The sequence below is a fragment of the Tetrao urogallus genome (assembly GCF_951394365.1).
Source record: "Tetrao urogallus genome assembly, chromosome: 6".
Classification (NCBI taxonomy): domain Eukaryota; kingdom Metazoa; phylum Chordata; class Aves; order Galliformes; family Phasianidae; genus Tetrao; species Tetrao urogallus.
Window position 1 is genome coordinate 18,524,672 of NC_136819.1, and position 11,296 is coordinate 18,535,967.

General features: G+C 45.6%; 1 protein-coding gene across 1 annotated transcript; it reads right to left on the bottom strand.

Moving 5' to 3' along the window:
• Positions 1 to 6,086: 6,086 nt before the first annotated feature.
• Positions 6,087 to 8,106, bottom strand: LOC306947833 (CD59 glycoprotein-like; the record flags this gene model as incomplete). Its single annotated transcript, XM_079537264.1, has 3 exons — positions 8,040 to 8,106; positions 7,281 to 7,382; positions 6,087 to 6,280 (listed from the first exon to the last, which is right to left on the bottom strand). The coding sequence occupies exons 1-3, from the start codon at positions 8,101 to 8,103 to the stop codon at positions 6,087 to 6,089; spliced, it is 360 nt and encodes a 119-aa protein (XP_079393390.1). The 5' UTR covers positions 8,104 to 8,106.
• Between the last annotated feature and the right edge of the window lie 3,190 nt (positions 8,107 to 11,296).

An 11,296-nucleotide genomic window follows, 5' to 3' on the forward strand; every position in this document is an offset into this window, starting at 1 on the left:
CTAAAACCAGCAATCACAGACTGCAATCTATGGCCTACGTTATCTACAAGGTCAAAATGGATTATGCTAAGATTCTTTCCTAACATTAAAACCAACAAAGTAACTATGGGCTCGGGGATAGAAATTATATAACTTAAAAGTAAAAACCCTATCTATGACTCCTCCAGAGCCCTAACATCAAATCTGCTCTCATTAAAAAGCTCATTTCCAGATACATAAAAGGGTTACTGAGGTACAGAGAAGCTAAAAGGGACTCACTGGATTAATATGGTGGTGTATTTACATTTTACTTATGAATATTTCAGCTCATTTCCAGCTTTGACTGAAGCAATTGCCTTCAGCCACTTCATGTGCCAGCATTCCTACTTGAATACCTTAACTGCCACTTTCCCAATCATCTTTATTTATAGCAAGGTTACTAAATATTGAGAAGTTTTCCAAACTAACTTGGGAACACAAACAAAAATTTCTCACCCACCATGAAGCCAACCAATAGTGATTTTTGCTTTTCTCGTGCTGACAACAAATTAAAGCACCAAGGCTGCAGCTGGAATGCTCAGCACAATCCTTTCTCCTTGCAGTATTATTTAAACAGAACTTGAAATCAAGTCTTCTATCCCAATTGTCCTTCCAGTGCTAGCCTATTTACTGGACACAGCACTATCAGTCATCATGCACAAAAGAAGCTGAGAGTCCAAACGATCTGTGGCTACCTTCTCTGTGTTTGTCTTTCTGCTGCAAGATCTACCTGCTCACTCTCACTTTAAATGTTCCACGCTGCTCCATCACTGCCAGTACCTCATCCTGCTCTTCATCTTGCATTTCCTACCATGCTGATCACCATCCTTTGTCACGCACTATACGCTCACTTCCCTCAGTGTTTCCTTCACCAAGGAACAATAGGCAGCATACTCAAACTTTCTGCAAACTCCAAGAGACAGAACTAAGGTTTCCTCAACTGCAGTGAAGGAAGTTTCTCCTTACGCTCCAAGGACAACTGAGGTTTCAGCTCTTATCACAATGGGATTTTATCAAACAAAAAAGCTCCTCCGGCAGCTTTGGCTCCACAGTCGTCCATTCTATTGGTCCTGCTCCAGCTGCAGTCAAGTGCAGCTAAAAAAAATCTAACCGTGCATTTACCTGGGGGAGTTCCAGCCTGCTCACTTCCCTGAGCCAGCTATGTCAGGGCCTGGCACAAGGGGCAATGAAGAGCACACAGCTATGGGCAGGGCACCTTTCAGCAGCAGCACGTACAGTGAGAGGTCACAGAACCCCCACACTCACTTTCCCCACGGCTGTTCAAAGCCATTCTGATATAAGGATGGCTTCATGCACACTCACTGAGCTTTCAATATGAAGGCATTACGGGAACTCTTCTTCTCTACAGAAGCACATAGCAACAAATAGGCAGAACTACCAGGGAAGGCAGTGGTGCTCCCTTTCTCTTCTTTCACACGTCTACAGTAGAAAGATTATCAACAGTGCTTTATTACTTCTAATACAATTCTTTGAACACTTGTGCTTTAAACACAGAGACCGAAAGAAAAGCGCGTCCATGTATTTATTTTCTCACTGCACCTGCACAGTTTTGCTTTTACCCGATACTGATTTAACAGCAAATCCGCAGTTATCACACGTGCTTGTTACAAACAGCTCCTCGAGAACACAGATCACGCTCCCCTGGAAAGCCGGCCATCCCTCCCGGCCGCACACACTTCCTGCAGTGCCGCCAGCACCGTCACCGCAATCCGTCCAAGGCCCGTTCAGGCTCAGGGCCGAGGCAGAACACAGCCCCAACGAGGAGGCTCGGCCGGGTCTTCCCCCCCTCACCCGATCGCCCCAGCTTGCGAAATGGCTCCGCGCGGCCCCACTCACCTGCGGGTGCCGGTGGGCGGGCGAGCCGCGCCGGGCTCCACGCAGCGCCACCGCCTCCTCCGCCTGCGCCTCGGCGCGGCCCCGCAGCGCCGGGCACGGCAGCGAGCCACGCCCCCCGCGGCACGTCGGTGTTGTAGCGCCCCCTGGCGGCGCGGAGGAACCTCGGCCCTGAGGGAGCGTGACGGCCGATGACTGACGAGAGAAAGATTTGTCGGGAAGAGACGAGCGCCTCCGCGAGTATCGGTGCGCTGCGGATGTAGTGTAACGACAGCCGCGCCGTCAGTGTTCTCGGAGATGAAGTGGAACAGCTTTCCCAATATGACCAATGTCACAATATCGTTGCTTTTCCCAGCGTGCCCTTCTTTCCAGTTCGCAGCTGGCGTCCTGTGACTAAGGACGCCATTTATTACAAAGACCGCCTGGTCCTTTCCCCCAGCTGCTGCCGGGCCGTGTGATGCGAGGCCAGGATCTCCCACAGGCACTTCCCACTGAAATTCCCAGCCACGTCATGGCCACGGGCTTCCCGGCACCGCGTGCACGAATGCTCTCAGGAATAAAGGCTTCTTTGGGAAGCGTGTGCATGGGAACAACAGCACTGTGTTACAGCCTCACAACACACTCGGGCTAGCCAGCATTTGAAAAACAGGGGCTGGAAGGCATCTTACCGAAAACTAAACTCCTAACCACTTCAACAAGACCGGCATTTGATCAGTTCTAGAGATTTTCATGTGCAGGAAAGAGGCTTCAGATATAACAGTTCAAAAGATACAGGTAACGGTCCATCTGCGTTCAGGTAGTTTTCCTCATTTGTTTCTGAACAGATTTTTCTGCATTGTATTTATAATTCAAAAATTCTAACAGCAAATAACTGACCTCATAAATAAAGAAACCTCTGTGGTTCTGAGGCAAAACAGAGCAGCAGGAAGAGAATGTACATGGAGAACGATGGAGCTATAGAAGGCTTACATGCCTCTGAGTCCAGCCAGCCCTGTGGCCTCTTCAGGCCCAGAATTACAGAGTTTTCCACTCTCATACATAGGAATGTGCATACAAGTGCTGCCTGTGGAACACTGCGTTTTGGTGCCTGTTGCTTTACTGCTCCTTGTTTGTATTACTTTTCCTTAAGGGACTCTTGAAAATTAGTTTCAGAAACTGCTTCAGAAAACTTGTCTACATCTTTGCTCCAAATATTTTTTAATGGTTCCAATTCAGTGAAAGAGGCCGAAACTTCCTTAAACTTCGACTTTTCTTTGCAGTGTGAATCGACCCGCTGTAATAATCAACACAGTGTATAAACTCATGAGGACTGTATCATCCACGAGTCTTCCTTACCCTTTAACCCAATGTATCAACTAGTCTTAGAAAGATGGGAGTGGAAATGATACCCTGCTTGCTTCTGGAACCCCAATAGCCAAATCCACTGCTTGGTTCTCCCACTCCAAAATGCCGTGTGCTGCATCAAGGTCCTGTTAGTGTGATGTTAAAATTGCATCATTAAGTCTGAAAGTACAGCATGCTGGGAGAACAGTGTGCATCTCACAAATAATTGGTTTTAGTGTTTTTGTGTGCCTTCCAGCCTAACTTCCCTGTTATGAACTCCCTTCAGCCTTAATGCTCATTTTACTCATCAGCAAGCTACACATCCCTCAGAGACGGGTGGAGATTTCTCTGTTGGGACTTCTTTACTGCCTTAGCAATTCCTCCACGTTTAGGAGGAATTGCTCCTGGTTTGTTAGCCTCCTCACTTCTCTCAATCCAATCAGAAGTGGGAGGAAATTTCTTGCTCAGCTTTCTGCTGAGCTCTCTGCTTTCTCAGTATTGACAAATAAAGCATGCTCAAAGGTAAACAGATAAATACTGTGTTTTAATTGTGCAACTAATTTAGAATGGAGCAAACAATTTAGATAATTTAAAAAACTAAGGAAAACAGTGACAACAAAACCCAGAAAACAGTGACACGTTACCCCAGACTCCACGGCAATGTAGACAGCCACAGGCACTAACCTCTATCTCACAGGACACAGTTAATCACACAAAATATTTGCTACCTATCCTCATAATAAGGAAGGTTTTACCACCTTCTTTTACTACCACAGAAATTTATTACCTCTGTGATTACAGAATTAACTCTTCTTGTTAAGTCTTTTAAATATTAATCCTTTTTTGTTTGCTTTTTCCCCTTATTTAAACTTCCCTTTTCCTACAAATTCTCCACTTTCTTTCTAAAATGTCTCAGCTCTATCACCTTTTATTATTTTTCCCATAGGAATGTTGTACCTCTACCAAAGTATGTTATATTATATGCTTTGGCACTGACAAGTCTTCTCTCCCAAATGATGGGAAATTAGTATTTTCAACAGGACATTCCTAAGAGATTCACATCTCTTAGGCCACATATTCTACTGCTTCCCTCCTGTGTCATACCAGTACTACTTCACTTAGAGAAAGACTGCTAACCCTCTTTGTTTCCCAGCATAACAACTCCCAAAAGCTATAATCACTCTGCCAAAACTCACTGATTATATGTAGCAGCCACCTCCTGGTCAGAAATAAGAGAAGCCTTGCTCACATTTAAGGAGAGTCTCCAGATGGAAACTACAGATGCATCTTGCTTGGAAATGAGAACTACATTCGGCTGTAAGTAGCGTGCTCTTAAATAACCACACTTTTCACATTTCCTTTTTTACATTTTTATTAATCAAAGACAGCGTAGCTTTCATATTTTGAGTGACCAGAGAGATCCCAGGATGTTTTCATAGCTAAGGTAAGCTTAGCCAAAAGGTGCTTTGCAGAATACATGATGGTTTGGAGTAACACAATGCAGTCCCTTGCCTTTGTTATGACTGAGTGAGCCAGTATCACTGACACCCCGGAAAGCACAAGCCAGAGCCCTCAGAAAAGAATATACCATTGGCTGTAGACTCTTGCGAGAACATGCTAAAAGTTCCAAACTTGTCAAAGGAAAATGTGGCATCATACTTAACTGAGAGGCTCCCTAAGACCAGGGGAAGCACCAAAGGTCTGCCTCCACCACAGAATCAAAACAATGTGCAGCGTTCGAGCTCTAGAAGTCGTACACACACAAACAGAGCATTATTCTTCATGCTATTTAGATGCATGTGTATTTTGACTGCCATTTATAGTTGCACAAAGGTCAAAATATAAAAGTCTGCAAACTTTTGTTTAATGCTCTTATGGAAGCCTAAAGGATTAAGTTTACCTGTTCATGTGTCTCAACAAAAACAAAAGCTGATTACACGGGAAAGTAAACTAGATGTGCCATTTTAATTCCTTAGCATTTTATAAACAATTTTTGGTATACTAAGAAATATTTAGTGCAAAGCACATGCTTAGCTTAAATCCTAGACTTGGAGAAAAAATATAAGCAAAACTAAACTGTAAAATGAAAGCTCAGAAAAGAAGCTGGCATATGTAATCTGCAGGCCCACAGAAATACAAAAGAAAGGAGATTTCCTCACTAAAAGCATTATTTTGGTTTTGTTTTAAGAAAGTTAGATGCTTTCCTCCAAAATAATGGTACTGACTGTTACGTTATTGGTTTGTATAAGTGAAAAAAAAATGTTACATTATACTGGATATTGGAACAAAGAGTCTGCATCACCTAAAAACAAAAACTTCATGGATACTGCAGCAAGTTTATGCATATGATTCAACACTTTTGTGTTGAGGGTAAACTCACTGCTTTGTGTATGAAAAGGTAGCATCAAGGGTAAACTCACTGCTTTGTGTATGAAAAGGTAGCATCCAAAAGAACCAAAATCTCAAATAAAATTAATTAAAATTCATGCTACAGTAAGAAATTACAGTTTTCCATCACAAAACATACATTATTCCTTCATTTCCATATCAACCTCAAAGGTTTGCCCAGGTCCTCCACAATGTAATACTACTTCAGAATTAGGTATTTCCACTGAGCAGATGCCATGCCAAAACTTTCTGAAAATGTTAACAATATTGGTCTCCTTCACACAAATGGAGACAGCAGTTTACCAGATGGAACCTTAAAAAACAGAATTGAAAATTAAAAGGCCTTATTTCAGCTGAAACTGTAGTATTTCAAAGTATTCAAACTGTAGTATTTTAAAGTATTTCAAACTTCAACTGAAACTGCAAGAAGTACAACTGAGAAAAGAGTTAATAATGATTTTGTATAATTTCAGCTTGGAAAGACAGCATACAGACCAGGATTGCTACAGAAGCATCCATAACATGGCTATTACAGAAGCAATACTGAAAGCTGCCTTGTTAACTCCAGTAATTGCACCCTCATTGCACAAGTCTTGTTGGCAGCAAAAGTAATCAAAGTTATCCAACTGATAGAATACAGCAATATCATTCACATTGCACTGAGACAACTTCCAGCAGGAGGACGTTCTCAATTTACCTGGAAAACAATTAAAAAGATTAAGAGAATACTGAAAGCAATACCAGTTTTGATACAGATTGAGAATCACTGCTTAGACTGAAGCTTTAGCAATGACCAGCCTGGGAAGATGTCAGTCCTAAAATCAGCACAACAGTCTTTTAGGGGCAGTAGAACCAGCTGGGATACCAGGAGATTGTTTCACTTTGCTCATTCTTTCATTTCCAAGAGACATGCACTAAGACAAGAGCTGCTGGAGCTGAGGTAGTTCAGCACTCAGCCAGCAGGTTCACCTCACACAGCCTGTGCTCTTATTCCTGCCAGAGAGCGTGCTCTGTGAAACTGTGGACATCCTCATGCAAGATGCCAAGCTCCCAGTAGGGGAGCTCCAACTAGAAAGCGATTAGCTTCAAATCTCTTTATTAAAAAAAAAAAAAAAAAAAGCAGTTAAAAGGCTGTGCTGAGTAACCCACAACCCAAAGGAAGTCTGGGAAAATGGCCACACCTTCATCTCTGCCTTTCAAACAGAATGTAAACTCCAGAACTGCAGATGAGTAAATACTTCGTTACAGAGCTAAGAATGATCTTCAGCTGAGGTATTTATCCGTACCATATTAACCCCATCTTTACATGAGAAATATAAACTTTACAGTGATTACAATGAATGTCCAATTCAGAAAAGTTTTCTCCCCTCTATGCCTTCATGGGCTTATCCACTTGGACTCCTTAGAGGCAACAAGCTCAGGTAAGAAGTGTGTCAGCCACAGACTCAGTATGTAGCGAGACATCTGTATAAATGCTAATACACGTGTATATCAAATATCCAAATCATCTCAATCTGTATCAGTCACTTAGAAGTCAAAATACACCAATTTACTACTAGTATGACCTTCAAGCTTATATTTGCAACCTTCTATTGCAGAAGGCTAAGAAATTCAAGTTATGTCCAGTACAGAAGTGCACAGGCAATGAAAATTGATACAGCCATGTTTACCTTAGGTCTGTAAGTCAGTATACCTACCAAATCTCATCTGCAAGCAAGTGTCTTCATTTGATAAGCAAGTGCTGTTGGTCTTGCACAAGGAAGGGCTGTTCTCGCAGTGATAGCATCTCAGGGCATAACCTAAGAAGACAGAGTTTTGCCTTACTGAACAAGCAGAATTGAAAAGAAAAATGAAGAAACACTGGCTGCATTTGATTGCCACAAAGCATATTTCTGGTTGTTAACCTAAACACAAGCTGAAATGCACAAGTTTTTGTCAGTGCACACGCCGAGACTGGCAATTTTGCAAGTAAGATTTTGAAGCATGTGCTTCACATATTTCATTTTAAAAAGCACTTATCCTTACATCCCCTGCATAATTATTTTTTGCTCCTTTTATTTAAAAATCAGATTTTCCAACATCACAGATAAGAGATTTTTTTACTAGAATTGTATTCCATCCCTTTTTCCCTTGTTCCTTTCATCCTACCTCATATCTCCCTTGTTCTCTGCTCCTTATTTCTAAATCATACATTGGGAATTCAATATTCCACCAGCGAAACAGCATGTTTAGTTGCCATATTAAACACCAGCATGTTCTGCACACAGCTCTCTGCTCTGACCAAAGACAATCAGCCACAGAAACGAAGCCCTGCCTATAAAGTTACCCTCATTCCCTGCAGCAACATTAAATAATGCAGGCCTTTCTTGTTATTTTTCCCTCTCAGACATTGTTTCCATGATTCCTTCACACACTGTCATAACATTCCATCAGCAGAGAGCCTCCATTATACTCACCAGAACTAGAGAAAGCAAGCAGAACAATGCAGGCGGTTAGCAGGACGCAATTCATCTTGATCATGCTTCTTCCCTGTCTGGGGGCATAAGTAGATTTAAAATATTTATTATATTTAAAATATGTACAGAATTGGCAAAATATGTGGTGAGGAAGCAAGGGATTCTGTGTGACCAAAGTCACTGGCCATCAGAAAAGCACTGGAAGGGAAGAGACAAAAGTGACTTTCACCTTCACAGAGAAGGTTTCATGCTGGGCGCTGGGCCCGGAGCCCCACTGGCTGCAGCACTGCTGCTCATCCTGCCCAAGAGCTCTCACCAGCTGTCACCTTCTGCAAGAAGGGCCTGTGGTCCTGCATGTCTTCTCTTTCACAGCAATCCACCAATAACCCCACAGCCACCCTATGCTCCTTCCTTTCTTCTCTAAGGGCTGTTTGAGACCTGCCTGCACTGCAAGGCTGCTTGCCCCTTTCCCCACAATTGTCCCAGCTGTGCCAGTCTACAAGATGAAATGTGTGAGCAGTATGAGCCTACTGCTGAATGTTCATACCCACCATTGCAGAGAATGGGCTCTTCTGAATCAAGCAGCAGCTTGGGTTGGAAGGGACCTTAAAGTCCATCCAGTTCCACACCCCTGCTATTGGCAGGGCTGCTCCCCACCAGATCAGGCTGTCAGGGCCCCATCTTACCCAGCCTTGAGCAGCTCCAGGGATGGGGCATCCACAGCTTCTCTGGGCAGCCAGTGCCTCACTGCCCTCTGAGTAAATAATTGCCCCCAACACCTAATCTGTATTTTCTTTCTCTTAGTTTAAAACCATTCTCCCTTGTCCTATCACTATTTACAAATGTAAAAAGTTGATGTTTTCCACGGTAAACAACTTGGTGTAAAGCTTCCCAGGACCTCACACCCAACGCTCTCCTTCAGACCCAGCACCAAGCAGATCTGGAGACAGATAGACACACTCGAAGCAGAAGGACCTGGTATCGTATTTAGCTTCAAAGCCTAGGTTGGAGTCGACTGTCCCAAAGTGCTGCAGGAATTTAGATAACAAGTTTTGCCATAAGACTGCAGCGGGGCACTGACATCACTGCTTTTGACCACGCTTCTGCTTGAAGCTACTTCTGTGTACAGTTAAGAGGCTGTAGTGACAAGCTGGTGGAATCTTTTCTTCCCAACTGAACTTCAAAAAGTGGCTTTGCAGTAAAATAATACTGAAGTCCTTCTCAGTCACAAGCCAAGTAAGTAAACAGTCTTTTCCTCTTTCTTACTTAAGCTAAAAAAAAACAACAACAACAAAAAAAAAAACAAAAAAAACCTCTCGGCTGCAGGATGTGATGTTTCCCAAGATGTTTCCCGCACCCGGGGCTCTTGGCACAGCCCGCAGCGCCCCGGGACGCCGCCATCTTGGAGAGACCCTCAGCCCCGCAGTGCCCGCGGCGCGGTGCGGCGCGGCTCAGCTCGGTACGGCGCAGCTTTGCCGCTTGGCAGAAGCGAGTCACGGCAGGAATAATAAAGGTCCGCGAAACCAACATAATGCCTTTGACGGCAGTAAAGCTGCAATGTACCTGTCTTTTGTGATTTAATTAGAAATTGGATTCCCAAATTGTCCAGTTGGGGCATCCCACCGGCCCCGATGACACAGCTGTCCAAACGCCGCGGCTGAGGACCGCGCCGAAGGAATCTCTGCAGCCCCCCGGGACCGCTCGCCCGCGGACGAAGCTCGGTCGTTGCCGTGCCGCAGCCCCGGAGAGGTGGGATGGCAGTGAGCGGCGACGGGGACCCTGACTCGTCCGCAGCCTCTCGGAGCAGCCCGTTCCGCATCCCATCGCACCTCGTGCCATTACCCCGCGGCCGGCACGACGCTGCGTCCCCGAGGCGTTGCGGCTCTGCCCTGGGGCACGGTGTATCTACATCTACATACCTACAGATACACACAGCGCACTGCGGTACCGCCGCGGACCCGGTGCCGTGACCCATCCCACAAACCCCGTCCTCCCGCAGGACGGCCTCCCCTCCTCGTCCCCAGCCCGGCCGCTCGCTCCATTCCCGCAGCGCGCCGCCGTTCCGCCTGTAGAGGCAGCCCTCGGGCCGCCGCTCCCCGCCGCAGCGCTGCGGTGAGCCGAGAGGCTCACTGAACATCTCCGGGCTGCCCGCGCCCACCGCGCCCCTTACCGGCTCCGCACGGCACCTCCGTTCAGTCCCGCACCGTCTGCAGGCGGTCGGCGGTGCAGCGCTGAGCGGTTCTGTCGCTGCCCGCCCCGAGGGCGGAGCCGCGGGCACGGCCCGGCCCGGCCCGGCTGCGGCACGACTCCCTCACAGCTGGTGCTGTGGTGTTCTAAAGATCCGACCTTCGTGCGAGCCGTACCTACGAGCAAAGGGGGAGAGGAGGCTTGTGCACATAACTTACAAACTATCAGAATCCAAGACGCTAAGACTTGATATTTCAAACAAACAAACACAGTGATTTATTATTTCACTTGTAAAATTTTGTGGTGAGGAACTGGCAACATGGAACTTGAGTCACAGCTGAGAATGGGCCTGTTTTCCCTTCCTTAAGTCCATACTGTCACATAAATGGCATTTCCCTTGCGGTCCGATTTTCCACCGTTGCAGATTCCTTGCACAGATGATGAACATTTCTGTCAACATCGACCAGAATAAACCCTTCAGCGGCACAAGTCGAACAGCAAACCCTGTGGGTTTTGCTTCTGGCTGGCACCTGCCTTGTTTTCCCCTTGCACGATGCAGTCAGGCCAGGGCAGAAGGCTCTCTCCATTTAATCATGTCAGTACAAGCCTCAGAAAATGCCAGTGGAATCCTACAGCAACAATAAGCTGGCACCGGAAGCCTTTTCCACACACACAAATAAGGTCTGCTTCAGTTACACATTTGCACTGGACGTGCCTTTAACTACATTCTGGACTCACAGATGTGCAGTGAGGCCCAGTGGACAAAAACCCCAGCTATGGGGTCATCAGACTTTGCGGATCTGGTCAGAAGCAGGTGAAAGAGCTTCAGGCTTAATCTAAAGTCTGGCCACCAAAGAGACAGGCAGTGCAACATATTCACTGTACAGTTTATACTGAGCAGTTAGCGAGTGGAAGCCCTGTAACATTTACCAACACACCTACCCGAAGTGCTGCATCAGAGCACTGTTGAAATGCCATCTTCCTCAGTGGGATCTCAACAATCGCTCCTCTCTTTCCCAGTGAAGATTTCTGCATGCACACATGACTAACGCCTTGTTTTCTTCCAGTTT